This window comes from Seriola lalandi, unplaced genomic scaffold (assembly GCF_002814215.2).
Source record: "Seriola lalandi dorsalis isolate HSWRI2012SDOR001 ecotype SW California unplaced genomic scaffold, Sedor1 jcf7180002054767, whole genome shotgun sequence".
NCBI lineage: Eukaryota > Metazoa > Chordata > Actinopteri > Carangiformes > Carangidae > Seriola > Seriola lalandi.
Window position 1 is genome coordinate 909,327 of NW_019525320.1, and position 13,816 is coordinate 923,142.

Consider the following 13,816-nt stretch of genomic DNA (forward strand, 5'->3'; position numbering starts at 1 on the left):
TATCCTGACATCTACTACCATTTTAGATACATGTTTTTTTATAAATAACTTCAAATATGGAACAGTCATTCTTCTAATAATCATTTCCTGTCCTGTCCCACCAGTTATAAACTGTTCTTGATACATTCTATGTTTTCACAGCACCTCAATATAGACCTTAGACTGTATATGAGCTAGACTAGTACAGGGGGCGGTTTCTTTACTTAATCCAAGAGGTTAGATGGTGTAAAAATGCTGTATAGCTATTTGTTTTAAATTACAATATCTTTTTCTGGGGGAGGACTCCCAGAGCCCCCACCAATTATGTATCTTTTCATGTTTGTTCCCCCATTTTAGTTGACAAATTCTGAAAATTTGCATTATGTTGACCCTGTTGATCCATTTATGTAGTGAACCTGGGACTTTTGGTGGCCTTGCGGGCGAGATCTCATAAATCACTTTAACCTTACCGTAAATAACAGGATACGGGTGCACTCGAGGGGTTGTAACCGCGGAAATGCGACTTTTAAGCAACATTAAGACGTCAAGTTAAAGGAAACCTGGAAGTCAGACAGCTCGCTTTCTTTTGGAACCTAAGTTTGTTTTCCTGTAAATTTCTCTTGAACCAGGTGTCACAGGGTGGACTGTAAGAGCTGGAATTAACTCAGCAGGTTTAACTTGTGAAGTCTTAAAGCTGTTAAACTGGATTATGAATGGATGGATAAAAGCGTGTGGATAGGCCTATAAAGTCCATGGCCAGTGACAGGTAGGTAAATGGGCGACGCAGGGTTGGTTGTGTGTATGATAAGCCGTGTTGTAGAATATAGACAATTATCCAGGGATGTATGTTATTATCATTTTCTTGGAATGAAGGGTTAAATCAGCTAGTAAGATGTTATGTAGTGAATGTAACGCGAAATAAAGTACTTGGCAACTAAAACCATTTGGAGAAGTCTGAAGTAGACTCATTTTTTTTTAAAGAAGTCTTTCAGAGTTGCACTCTTGTCAGTAGAAAATTCCCTCTTCCTGCTTCTGTCGCTCCATTGCACACTCAGCATGGAAACTCTATGGAAGCACAAAGAGGGAATTTTAGGTCTAATAGCCTACATTTATATTGATACAGCCACATGTAATCTATGGCTTTAGTAATTGGACTGGTCATCATCTTTATTTCATTAATTAAGCTTCCTGAAGACTCAGGCCCCCACATGCAGTGTATCTACCAGCAGTTCACAGAGTCGTGCCAGAGTTTACTGTTGTCCGTTGACTTTTCATAGGAAATGAACTAGTACAACAAATAAATACATTTGAAAATAAACAATAAAAACATTAGAATAATGTTTAAGCCCTGATTTCAATGAGCTGGCCGTTTGAGCAGACCACAGGTATTCAGGAAGCTTGTTCCACAGGTGGGGAGCATAGAAACTAAAAGCTGCTCCATTGTGCTTGGTTTTGGTTCTGGGAACACTGAATAAACCCGTAGCTGGTGACCTGAGCGGTCTAGATGCTTCATAATGTACAAGTAAATCAGACATGTATTTAGGCCCGAGACCAATTAGTGCTTTAAAGACAAGTAATAGGAATTTAAAATATATCCTTTGACACACAGGGAGTCAATGCAGTGATTCGAGGACTGGTGTGATGTGCTCTACTATAGCTATTATTTCTATGAATTGTTTCGTCTATAAAATGTAAGCAAACTGTGAAGCTGTGTCCATCAGAGTTCCTTCTTCAAATATATTATTTGGTCCAACAGTCCAAAACACCAAACTAGTCAGTTTTCATTTGTAGAAGACTACCAGCAAATAATAACATTGGTGAAGTTGGAATCAAACAGTTCTGCCCTTTAAAAAAAAAAAAAAAACTCAAAACAATGAATTGAATATCAAAACCGTTGTTGAATAATGTATCAAAACAAAAGAACAGATGAATATTTGAATTAACATAACATTACCTGATTTTATGCAATCTTGATATGACTTATTTAAATGTTTTTATATTTATATTCAATATATGTTTTTATTGTTTTTAAATGCCATTTTAATGTTATCTTAATGCTCTATTTTTAATGTATTTCCATGCCTATGTAAGGCACTTTGAATTGCCTTGCCTTCAGTGTATGATGTGTGCTCTTGTTACTGACTTGCCTGTTAGACCAAAGATGAGCGTCCATGGGAAGGATGAAGAGGGCAGAGCGAAGTCTCCAGCATCCGTCTGTCTGAGTGACCAGTCCAAAGACACTCCTCTGGCCTTCAGGGATGAACCTGAAATATCAAACAAAAAGTAAGAGTTCTCCTTATTGTAACCAGTCAGAGAAGTGGGCTGGAGTGTGGTTATGTAGATAGCAAATAGTAGCCAGACCTTCTAATGAACAAAAACAGATTAACAAAACAAAAACACACTTTGAATCCTCCAGCACCAAGAGCGCGATCATAAAAACCTCTTCCTCCTCCGCTGCTCTCAGCTGATTAATGATCAGAAACAGCTAACAGGTTAACACATTGTTGAAGTTGAAACCAGACAATTTGGTCTTTTTTCCCCCCTAAAAATAACTCAAAACAATGACTTGATCAAAATCGTTGCTGAATAATGTATGAAAACAATAAAAACAGACAAATATGTGAATTAAAATAAGCTTTTGATTCAATCTTTTTCCAATTACTGGGCTTATCTACCAATAATTTTCCCAGCAGTTTTCCCTGTTTGTAATTATTAACAGTATGTCCCACTGACCTAGCTTCAGCTAACCATAAATATCATCCCATTACAACAGCATTGGGCAACATTATTATGAACACCAGAATTTTTCTTGTTTTAAGACAGCAAATCAGGTTTAATTAAAAAGCAAATGTATACAGCTAATTAGTACAAAATTTTGCCAACAGGCATCTGCAGAAGCATGCCATGGTGAGTCACTGTTGTCAGTGTATGATGTGTGCTCTTGTTACTGACTTGCCTGTTAGACCAAAGATGAGTGTCCATGGGAAGGATGAAGAGGGCAGAGCGAAGTCTCCAGCATCCGTCTGTCTGAGTGACCAGTCCAAAGACACTCCTCTGGCCTTCAGGGATGAACCTGGAATATCAAACACAAAGTAAGAGTTCTCCTTATTCATTCAGTATATCAAGTAATTACTTGTATAAGTGCCCTGTTTCACACCATACCACCACAACAAAATGATAACGCACATTGAATCCTCCAGTGGATGCCCAGTTGGCGTCCCAGGATATTAACTGTTTAATTGGTAGTATTAATCTAAATAAGCAGTTTTGACAGCATTTTGTACTATTGTCTATTACCATTGTGGTTCAGACAAAAAAGAAAAGGTGGGGAACAAGGGAACAAGGGAACAAGCCTCTTTAAACCCTCCACAGACATAACTGACTTCAAATATACATGATAGGTGACATGGTGAAGTGTTGATTATTTAAACAAGTTCTGTGCTATTTGACACTCTACCCAGTATTGCCAAACATATTTTGATGTTCACCTTCATGTTCACAGAGAAAGGAAAAGGACTAGTGTAGTTATCGAGGAGCAGCCGTCATGTTGTGCTTTGTGCAACGAGGTCCTGAGGGATCCAGTCTCCACCAGCTGTGGACATTACGTCTGCGAGCAATGCACTGAATCATGCTGGGAGCAGTGTAATTCAACAGGAGATTTCTCTTGTCCCTGCTGTGGTAAACGATCCAGAAAAAGCCCTGAAGTGCAGACACCCACTCAAACCAGCACTGGACTCTGTAAGTTTCTACTTTTTATTAAACAGAACTTTTTCTGTTGCTTTAAATACATTTTCATTATTTCTTTTGCATAACATACACCGTGTTTAGTACATTTAAAATGTTTCAGCATTTTAAGAAATAAAAAACTTATTATCAAATGTAAAAATGTTGTGTTTGAAATGACAACCATAATTTTTTTGCACTAGCTAGAAATTCAAATTCAACTGCAGCATAGTTTGAGCATAGTATGGGATTTTGCTTTGTAAATTTAGTTAAAATGTAACGATCAAAAAAATCCAAGCTCCAATGTCCAGAGCGTTCAGCATCTCAGGGCGAATCTCATCCACTCCTGGCACCTCGCTGCTGAGGAGCTTCTTGACTACTACTACCATTATAACTACACAAAATGACTAGTTGTGTGTGAAACTATCCAGTTACAATTAGTAAATACTTTACTTTATGTGCATATTGTTTTTATGACATACAGTATATTTCTGTAACTTTAGTTTTTTCCTGCTTGTGTTTCAGTGACTGACAGTCTGCCGGATGTTTTAGAGAATCACAAAATCAGTCTTCGAAAGAGATGTGAATATGCAGTAGAAGGAACCGCTGAAGTAGGATCTGGAACCCACCTGAATAGGATCTACACTGAGCTCTACATCACTGAGGGAAAATGTGAAGGAGTTAATATCCAGCATGAGGTATGGCAACTTGAGACAGTATCCAAAATGGAGGCCGTGCATGACACTCCAATCAAATGCCATGAAATCTTTAAGGTTTTACCTGGCCAGAGGAGATTCATAAGAGTAGTTCTGACGAATGGCATTGCTGGCATTGGAAAAACTTTCTCAGTGCAGAAGTTTACTCTGGACTGGGCAGAGGGCTTGGAAAATCAAGATGTCAGCCTTGTGATTCTTCTTTCGTTTCGGGAGCTGAACTTGATCAGAGAGAAGCAGTACAGTCTTCTCAGGCTGCTTCGTGATTTTGACCCAACACTTCACCTGATCGCAGCAGAGAACCTAGCTGTGTGTAAGGTTTTGTTAATCTTTGACGGCCTGGATGAAAGCAGGCTTGTGTTGGATTTCCAGAACAATGAGGTCGTGTCAGACGTCACACAGACATCATCAATCAACATGCTGTTGATAAACCTCATCAAGGGGAATCTACTTCCCTCAGCTCTCCTTTGGATAACTTCAAGACCTGCAGCAGCCAATCAGATCCCACCTTCTTATGTTGATCGTGTAACAGAGGTACGAGGATTCACTGACACTCAGAAGGAGGAGTATTTCAGGAGGAGATTCACAGAGGAGTCGGTGTCAAGCAGAATCATCTCACACATCAAGGCATCAAGGAGCCTCCACATTATGTGTCACATCCCAGTTTTTTGTTGGATCACTGCTACGGTTCTTGAGCATATGTTGACTACAGACCAAAAACAGCTTCCCAAGACACTGACTGACATGTACTCACACTTTCTGCTGGTTCAGACCAAGAGGAAGAGACAGAAGTATAAAAACGGGCATGAAATGATCCAACAGGAGCCAAGGCAGATTAACAGGGAAGTCCTTCTGAAGTTGGGGAGACTTGCGTTTGAACATCTGGAAAAAGGGAACATCATGTTTTACCAAGAGGACTTGGAGCGATGTGGTCTTGATGTCACAGAGGCCTTAGTTTTCTCAGGACTGTGCACAGAGATCTTCAAAAGAGAGCGTGCGCTCTTTCAGAAAATGATTTACTGCTTTGTTCATTTAAGTGTTCAGGAGTTTCTTGCAGCTGTCTACATGGTCCAGTGTTACTTGAACAAGGACATAGATGTATTGGCAACATTCCTGGGAGAAGACTGGGATACAAACAGCAGTGAGCCAGGGATGGATAGCTTCCTCAGCAGAGTTGTGGACAAATCTGTGAACAGTGGAAATGGCCACCTGGACCTCTTTGTTCGCTTCCTTCATGGCCTGTTATTGGAGTCCAACCATCATCTCTTAGGAGGTCTGCTGGGCTGGACAGCTAGCAGTCCAGAAAGCATCCAGACAGCAATAAACAACCTGAAGAAGATGAACGCTTACGACATCTCTCCTGACAGAAGCATCAACATCTTTCACTGTTTGATGGAGATGAATGACCACTCAGTACATCAGGAGATCCAAGAGTACCTTCAGTCAGAGAACAGAGCAGAGAAGAAACTCACGAAGACCCATTGCTCAGCTCTTGCCTACATGCTGCAGATGTCAGAGGAGGTTCTACATGTGTTGGATCCAAAGAAGTACAACACATCAGTTGATGGTAGACGGAGATTGCTCCCAGCTGCCAGAAACTGCAGAATTGCTCGGTTAGTTCAGATGTGAATATCAATACTCTAGAGTTAATGTTTTGACTATTGCCATTTTTGTTACATTGAAGATATTTAGTTTCTCATATATGTTCATTATAAAAATGTTGCTCAGTAACACTGTACATTGTATTGGCAGGCTCTCTGCTTGTGGACTCTCTGAGAAGCACTGTGAAGTTCTGTCCTCAGCTCTGATGGCCAACCCCTCCCATCTGCGAGAGATGGATCTGAGTGAAAATGACTATATTCTGGATTCAGGAGTGAAGTTGCTGTCTGTTGGACTGGAGAGTCCAAACTGCAAACTGGAGATACTAAGGTTAGACAACATTTACATAGCTGTTCATTGTTTTACTACTGTTCTCCCCCTCCTCCTCCCCTTTGTTCTGCCCATTCCTCTTCTTCTTCTTCTATGAAAGGGAAACTCAAGTTTCTTTAGATTTTAGATTTTCATTTTAAAATTGTCACAGCGTGACTGATCTGTATGAGTTGCAGATGGAGGGTGTGTCTTTTTTTGGGTGGTTGATGTAAACGAAAAGCACCTCACTGAAGTCTGTGGTCATTAGGGGCAGGTTTTCACTGATGAAGCAAAGTATAAATTCAATCAGGAAGACTATCTTTAAGCCTCAGTCATTCACAATTTTCGCTCCCTCTCTCACCGCACTTATGTAGTCAGTTGACTTCGGGTGTTTAGGGTAACCAGTCTGATTTCACCACGATCGCAACCAGCTAACTTTGTTGACAGTTTCAAACTTTAAAATCTCTTCCCCTCTCTTCTGCTGTCAGCCGCCATTTCACTCACCCTGCGTCATATTGCGTTATCGTTTAAACTGATGTCTGACACCGATCATGATCCTCTCCCAGAGGTTTTGGATCCCAGCTCAACATGCTGCAGGAGATCACATCGAATTCCACAGGTGGCTTCCTAGGAGCACTCGACTTGCTCTATGCAGCGGCTCTCCAACAGATGAGCAGATCTCCTGCAGCTCAACTCTAAGACTGTGGCATTACTCCAGCACCAGGCCTCTTTCTCAGCCCCGCAAGCTGGCGGTTCAAATTATAGCTCCTATCTGTGTGAGTTTATGCTTCTGCCTGGGAAAGACTCAGCTACTCCAGCTGGTTCCCCCACCGGGCTTCAGTTGTAAAGTAAAAGTAACAGATCACTTCACTGCAGACAACCTTTGATCACCTATAGTCTGTGGCTGACTCCATGAAAACCGTGGGGATTGCTTCAGCTTCTGCCTGATCATCAGCGACCATTGCCACCACCCAAGCATTCATGTTGCAGCCAGCCTTCCCACCCAATGACACTCGCTCTATGAAAGCTACTCAGCATTCTTGGGCCTCATCTGTCCCAGCCCCTCTAGGTAGGCATACATTGCTCACGCAGCAAAATCATCTTCAGTGTTGGGTAATCTACTTTGAAAGAATAACTTTGCAAGCTACAATTAATTTACACTGGAATAAGCTGAGTTACAACAAAGCTACCCCAGGGAGAAATCTAGTTAGGTTAACCAAAGCTACTTGAAAAAAAAAAAAACTACCCCGCTATTCATGAGAAAGTTCTGGAGGTTCAGCTTTAGTTATGTAAACTGTAACTGCCTAATTATGGCCATGGTGATTCTTCCGCAGGTGAGTTTCAGGAGGTCAGGACTTTGTTGAAGCATTCAGCAATGCCCCCTTTTATTTTATTTGTTTTTTTTCCCACATGCGTGTGTGGTTTTGGACTGGCTGACAGATGTATTGCCCAAAATTGTCTCTGGTATTTATTTAACCTATCTGCTGCTACCTGTTCATTTGCACTGTTGTATGTTGTACATAGTGTATGTTTTTAATGGTGTGTTGTGTTATGCGGATTGTATGTATTTTATTGTACTTTCTTGCCAGAGATAGATTTCCACTGAGGTGGACAAGAAAGTCAATAATCAATCAATCAATCAATCAATCAATCAATCAATCAATCAATCAATCAATCAGTTGTTTGTGGTTAACTACACTAAAAATGGTTTAATAATAATGGCTAAGGGATAAATTCCTGCACGGTGAATATGTTAAATAGTAAGCCTCATCCCACATCTCCTAAGTTAGATAAAGATACAGCAACCAGATAAAACCATAGACAATAAATTAAAATGTGTCGCATCTGTGACATCACCAAAAGGTTTCTGGAGGGCGGTTTTGAAGCTCAGAGTGGGCTGCTATTCCGTTGTAACTTGGCAGTGCGTGACCCAGCCGAAATCGCAACTAATCCAAAAATGGGCAAAGAGGAGTAGCGCGTGTGGAGCTGAGACTTTGCATACACTTACCCACCTGTCACTCAAAGCTGCACGCCTTTAACTATGTGTTGAACTATGTATCTGTATGTAACTTTAAGCCTTAATAAAATTTAGATGGATTAGTTATATAAAAATTCACCCCCCGTACAGATGTTATGAAGGAGGAAATTAGCCGTACAGACCAAAACCTTTATTTGTACCAGGCTGTAAACATGTTTATTTCTGCTGTAAAGTTGGGCATTTTAACTCGAGAGTCTTTGGGGACTGACTTGCTTTTGGAGCCAGCCTCTGTAGTTTTTGGTACTTCCGTGTCTGCTTCATTTCACAAATGTATCTATTAGTCAGTATCTGGTTGCCTTTGGTGTCTACATGATGTAATCTGCTCTATCCACCTGGAAGACCACAAGAACTCTTATCCTATGATTATCCTAAGCCTTCTCCAAAAAGCCGTGCTCTACATTGCCCAATTAAATTTCACCTTGACTGTTCCATGTTCAATTCTTGATCTTGTTTGCCTTCTCTGCCTCGTACAGCCTCCCACTGATACATATAGTTGTCAGGTGCATCTTTCAATAACGTGCCAATATTACTTGACTGTATGATGTATGGCATTTAAACCTCAATGCATTCTGGAGTGGTTGCTGGATTAATTTCAACATTAGATGTTATTAGCCCTCTTGTCTTAGTTTATTTTGAATCTAGCGGTTAAATTACTGTTACGGCATCTCTAAACTTCTCATAACACTATTCTCATGACTATTGGTCAGCCCGGCACATTCAGATTAGGCTCTTTACGACCTCAATTCTTCATCATGGTCATCACAACCTCAACATGGTCTTCTAACCTCATGCAACACTTATTTTTAGTTAAGCTGCCGGGCCTTAATTTTTGATCGTCATTGCTGACTTTAATTTCTATGGGGTTGTCAGACCTTATATTTCTTTTACCATTTTATTTAAGTTGTCATACTTATCTTAATTTACATTTTGCTTTCAGTTTCGTGTTTTTCGACCTTCTATTATGTTGTACATTCTGATCTTGAATTTGTTCTGGCATTAAGCTCACATCTTTTATTTTTCACATTTATCTAGAATTGCTTCCTCCCCATTAGTTTATTTCAGGCCTATAGCAATCTTGTCTTCAACTTCATAATGTATGCAACCTCATTCATGGCATTATTTAATATACTAAAGGTAACCATAATTATACTCTTTCCAGCATGCGTTTCTCTGTATATCCTTCTCATTACCTATTTCACTAGAAGTCCTCTGCTGCAGTAAGGTAAGTTTTGATATATGTACTGTATGTAACGAGTTTGTTTGTTGTTCTTCCTTACATACTCCTTACTTCCTTCTTTTCTTTAAGGGGGGGTTTCCTATACTTCGCTTCACAACACTTTTCAAATATGATGACATCACGATGGGTTCTAACTGCCAAAGACTCTAACATCTCTCACTTTACTTCTCTTGTTTTGCACAGAAAATAAATAAAAGTTTATTCACCGACTCAAACTGAAGTCTCTCCTGATTGAACTGATGAAACAGGGGGAGGATACTCAGTTTTGATGCCTAGACAAAAGTGTGAGAGGATGCTGAACTGAACATTCCTCACATTGGCAGGCAGGTGGTGTGGAGGTGGGGGGTGGGGTGGGGGGATTGGTTATTATCTGATAACATCTTTGCAGCCCGGTAGCCCACACTGCGCTGACCAGTACTGATTGCGGCCCAATCATTGAGAGTCACTGGATTACAGCATTTCAATGTGGAGCGAAAGATTTAGATCCAAAGAGATCTGATTTAACAATTTGTTCATTGTACTTTTTAGATTGAAGAACTGCAGTTTGTCTGAAAGTTGTTGCAATTCTCTGGCATCAGCCCTGAAGTCCACCTCGTCCCATCTGAGAGAGCTGGACCTGAGTAACAACAACTATCTGAAGGATTCAGGTGTGAAAGTTCTGTCTGCTGGACTGGAGAGTCCACACTGTGGACTGGAGACTCTGAGGTCAGACAGCGTTTTGCTAACTTTGTGCAGAGATTGATTTTGAATGAATTATTACCATGGTTGTATTCAATGGGGTAGCACAGTATAAGTGCAATACATGCTACATCATTTTAATTTTTTTTTTAAATTAATATAGTAAAATAAGTTATCGTTTGTTTTGTATTTTGTATGAATTTTCTTCTTATTGAACCTGGCATCCTGCTGGGTTCAGTTGAGCATGCAAGTTTATACAGTTCCATGAAATATCTACAGTTCTAATTAGATAATGAAATGTTGCCTTCAATAGCTGCAGTGCATTGTTTATACTTTATGTAGATTAAGTTGCTGCAGGCTGTCAGAGAGCTGCTGTGCACATCTGGCCTCAGCTATCAAGTCCAACCCCTTCCGTATGAGAGAGTTAGACCTGAGTAAAAACAAAGTGAAGGACTTAGGCGTGAATCTTCTGTCTGCTGCACTGGGGAGTCCTGAATGTAGACTAAAGACTTTGAGGTGAGTTCACTCCTGTCGATCATCTATCTTCAATAAGGAAAATATTTGTTCTTTGATGCCAATCATTACTACAAGGTAATGTAAATAATAAAAGGAAAGCACAAGCTCTACTTTGCATAGACTTGGATTTCAAACAGGCTGTTATGTGGAGCAGTGCAATAGAATCTATAGTAGTACAACAGAGTAGTAGTAACAAACCTCTAGCTCAGTTCAGCCCATTGGAATTCCAGCAAGATATGTTTCTTCCTTCAACACCATAAACTTCCACATGTATTAGCTCTGTCGTTTTGGAGCACTGTGGCATTGTTCCTCACTCTGTAAGTGGATACAATGGAGCTAAACTGCTAAATTACAAGTTTTGCTTGTCTGAAAGCATCTCTCATCATCACATAATTGCTTAATTTTAAGCACACGTGAGTTGTTCTCTCTGCCTCAAAGAGTTTTTTAGAATGTTTCATAAATATGCATCAGGATGGCAATCAGAGTACATCCTCATTGTCTTAGGTTTCTCAATATTTCCCTTACTTGGGTTAGGGTTATTGAAATGAAAGGAAAATATGTAACCAAAGAGGATTTGATGTAACATGCAATTTGTGAAATATGAAATTCTTTTCAGTGAAGTACCATCTGAAGTGGCAACCTAGAAGGCATTTACAGCCTTGTTTACGTTTGTACAGGACTGACATGCATGTGTAGTGGGGTATATTTTCTGACTTGTCAGTGGTGGGTTGTTGAGGGGGGGCTGCTGATAGTACTGTGAGGTTAAACAGTCTCTCTGTGGTTTTGTCTGTCCCCTGCTACTTGTGATAGATTACTCAAGTGGCTGTCTACATTCCTTGTTGTCATCATGGCAGGGAGTAGAAGTATCTGTCTTTGCCCATTTATCTCGAGAGCCTGTATAAAAGGGCTTGCTCTGTGTGAGGTAGAACAAAGGATACCTTTTGCAAGCTAAGTTCTGTAGGCACAGGTGAAGCCATGTAATCTTTCACATGTCAAGTCGCAGTCTTCAAGAATGCCAGGGTATGGTGAGACAGCCATTTAAACGTGCACTGCTCCACAAGAACGGGCGTATAGAGGCTGTTAGATGATCTGAGCTCATTGAACTAGCGTTGTTATTAATACAGCATATCAGAGTTAATGTTAATTTTACAATTACAGGCTTGATAGATGTGGGCTGACGGAGAACTGCTGTGCCTCTTTGGCCTCAGCTCTCAAGTGCGACCCCTCCAGCCTGAGAGAGTTGGAACTGAGTAACAACGACCTGCAGGATTCGGGAGTGAAGCTGCTGTGTGAAGGACTGGAGAGTCCACATTGTAGACTGGAAGCTCTGAGGTCAGTCAACATGTTACCAGTTTTATAATAAACATGGATATCAAACTCACATTGCACTGACAATGATTTTGAGACAAGGTTAATAGTATTGTGATTCATGCTTTTATAATGATGAACCTGTGGTTATTTAGTGCTGTTGGATGTTTTGAACTCCTGTTACATTCTGAAGTTCAATTCTTTTTTGTTTGATTTCAATCAGCATTTCAACTACATGCTTGCTTCCTTTACTAAAGGTTGAGTTCCTGCTGGTTGTCAGAAAGCTGCTGTGCTCCTCTGGCTTCTGCTTTAATGTCAAACACCTCCAGTCTGAGAGAGCTTGACCTCGGTGAAAATGATCTACTGGATTCAGGAGTGAAGATGCTGTCTGGTGGACTGGAGAGTCCACACTGTAGACTGGAGACTTTGAGGTAAGGAATCTCTGTTTTTGTGTGTGGGGCTCTGCTTGCGCACTAACAATAGTTTAAATTTCTGTAGAACAACAGGGTTCTACTTTTGTGATAGATCAGTTGGGGCATGAAGCTGGTACCCCTTCACATCTCTGTTGTCTTACATGAACATATTTGTTAATTTGGCTACAGACAAGACAAGAAAAGAGAAGAAAGCTGGCTATGTCACAAAAATTGGGAAGCACCTCCATAATATTATTATAATCTCTGTAGGTTGATACACTGTCGGGTCACAGATGAAGGCTGTGCTTTTCTGGCATCAGCTCTGAAGTCAAACCCATCCTGTCTGAGAGAGCTGGACCTGAGTAAAAACAACCTGCAGGAATCTGGAGTGAAGCTGCTGTCTGAGGTCCTGGAGAGTCCACACTGTAGACTGGAGACTCTCAGGTCAGGTGCATGTTTGAGTAGTGTTTTGTAAAACAGAGTTAGTGGCAAACCAAATACTCTGCATGTACTCCAACTTTATAAATAGCTGCTTTCACTAATGAACATCTGAGAAACTAATGATATGTTTGATGATTTTTTGTTCATCCCTACAGAACGGAAGACGTGGTGTAAACCTAGAGTGTAGCTCATCACTGACTCTGGGGCTGCCACCATCACCACATCAAAGTTGTGCCTTAACCGCAGTCAGAGATTTGTTCAGAAGTATTTCTTCAGAAGCCACAAGACTATTTTGATTTTACACTGACTGCCCATATGTTAAGAGGAATTCTTTGTCATGCTTGCAGGAGGTATGGTTATTTCTATGCTGTGGCAAAGGGATGTAATCGCAGTGTTCCTTAAAGCAAGTTGTAACTAAATTTCAGCACTAAATGTATAATCGCTGACAAACCTGTGATAAATTGTATTTAAAATGTCTGTATATATTCAGGGTATAGAACAGTTTTTTTCAGTTAACATGTGTGGACTTGTGTGTATAGAATGTTCAACAAACATCATTTTACATTGCTAGATTTGCTAAGAGAGAGTTTGTTAAGGGAATTTGACATTTTAGGAAACATGCTTGTTCGCTCTGGTGGAGTGTTAGCTTTCTACATAAGAATATCAATACTACTCGCCAATGGTCGGTTAGCTTGGCTTTGCAAAAATGCTGGAAACAAAGGAAAACAGCTAGCCTGGCTAGCAGTAACTTCAGGCAACCATCAACGACTCAAGGAAGTTACTAGCCCCAACCAAGAAGTAGTCCTGCACATGACCCCAATAAAACAGTGAATGATTGTTGTTAACCTTCTCTTTTTGTACA

General features: G+C 40.4%; 1 protein-coding gene across 1 annotated transcript; it reads left to right on the forward strand.

The window, feature by feature from the left end:
- Positions 1 to 509: 509 nt before the first annotated feature.
- LOC111669057 (NACHT, LRR and PYD domains-containing protein 12-like) lies at positions 510 to 13,804 on the forward strand. The gene is made up of 12 exons (XM_023425278.2): positions 510 to 745; positions 2,134 to 2,262; positions 2,943 to 3,071; positions 3,482 to 3,717; positions 4,228 to 6,028; positions 6,168 to 6,344; positions 10,127 to 10,303; positions 10,619 to 10,792; positions 11,951 to 12,124; positions 12,358 to 12,531; positions 12,784 to 12,957; positions 13,110 to 13,804. The coding sequence occupies exons 1-12, from the start codon at positions 732 to 734 to the stop codon at positions 13,126 to 13,128; spliced, it is 3,378 nt and encodes a 1,125-aa protein (XP_023281046.1). The 5' UTR covers positions 510 to 731; the 3' UTR covers positions 13,129 to 13,804.
- Positions 13,805 to 13,816: the final 12 nt, after the last annotated feature.

What these genes read in the sequence shown, in the direction of transcription:
- LOC111669057 (XM_023425278.2), top strand. An exon ending in TGCAAACTGGAGATACTAAG is followed by an intron (nt 6,345 to 10,126) that starts GTTAGACAACAT and finishes TGTACTTTTTAG; the next exon opens with ATTGAAGAACTGCAGTTTGT. An exon ending in TGTAGACTGGAAGCTCTGAG is followed by an intron (nt 12,125 to 12,357) that starts GTCAGTCAACAT and finishes CCTTTACTAAAG; the next exon opens with GTTGAGTTCCTGCTGGTTGT.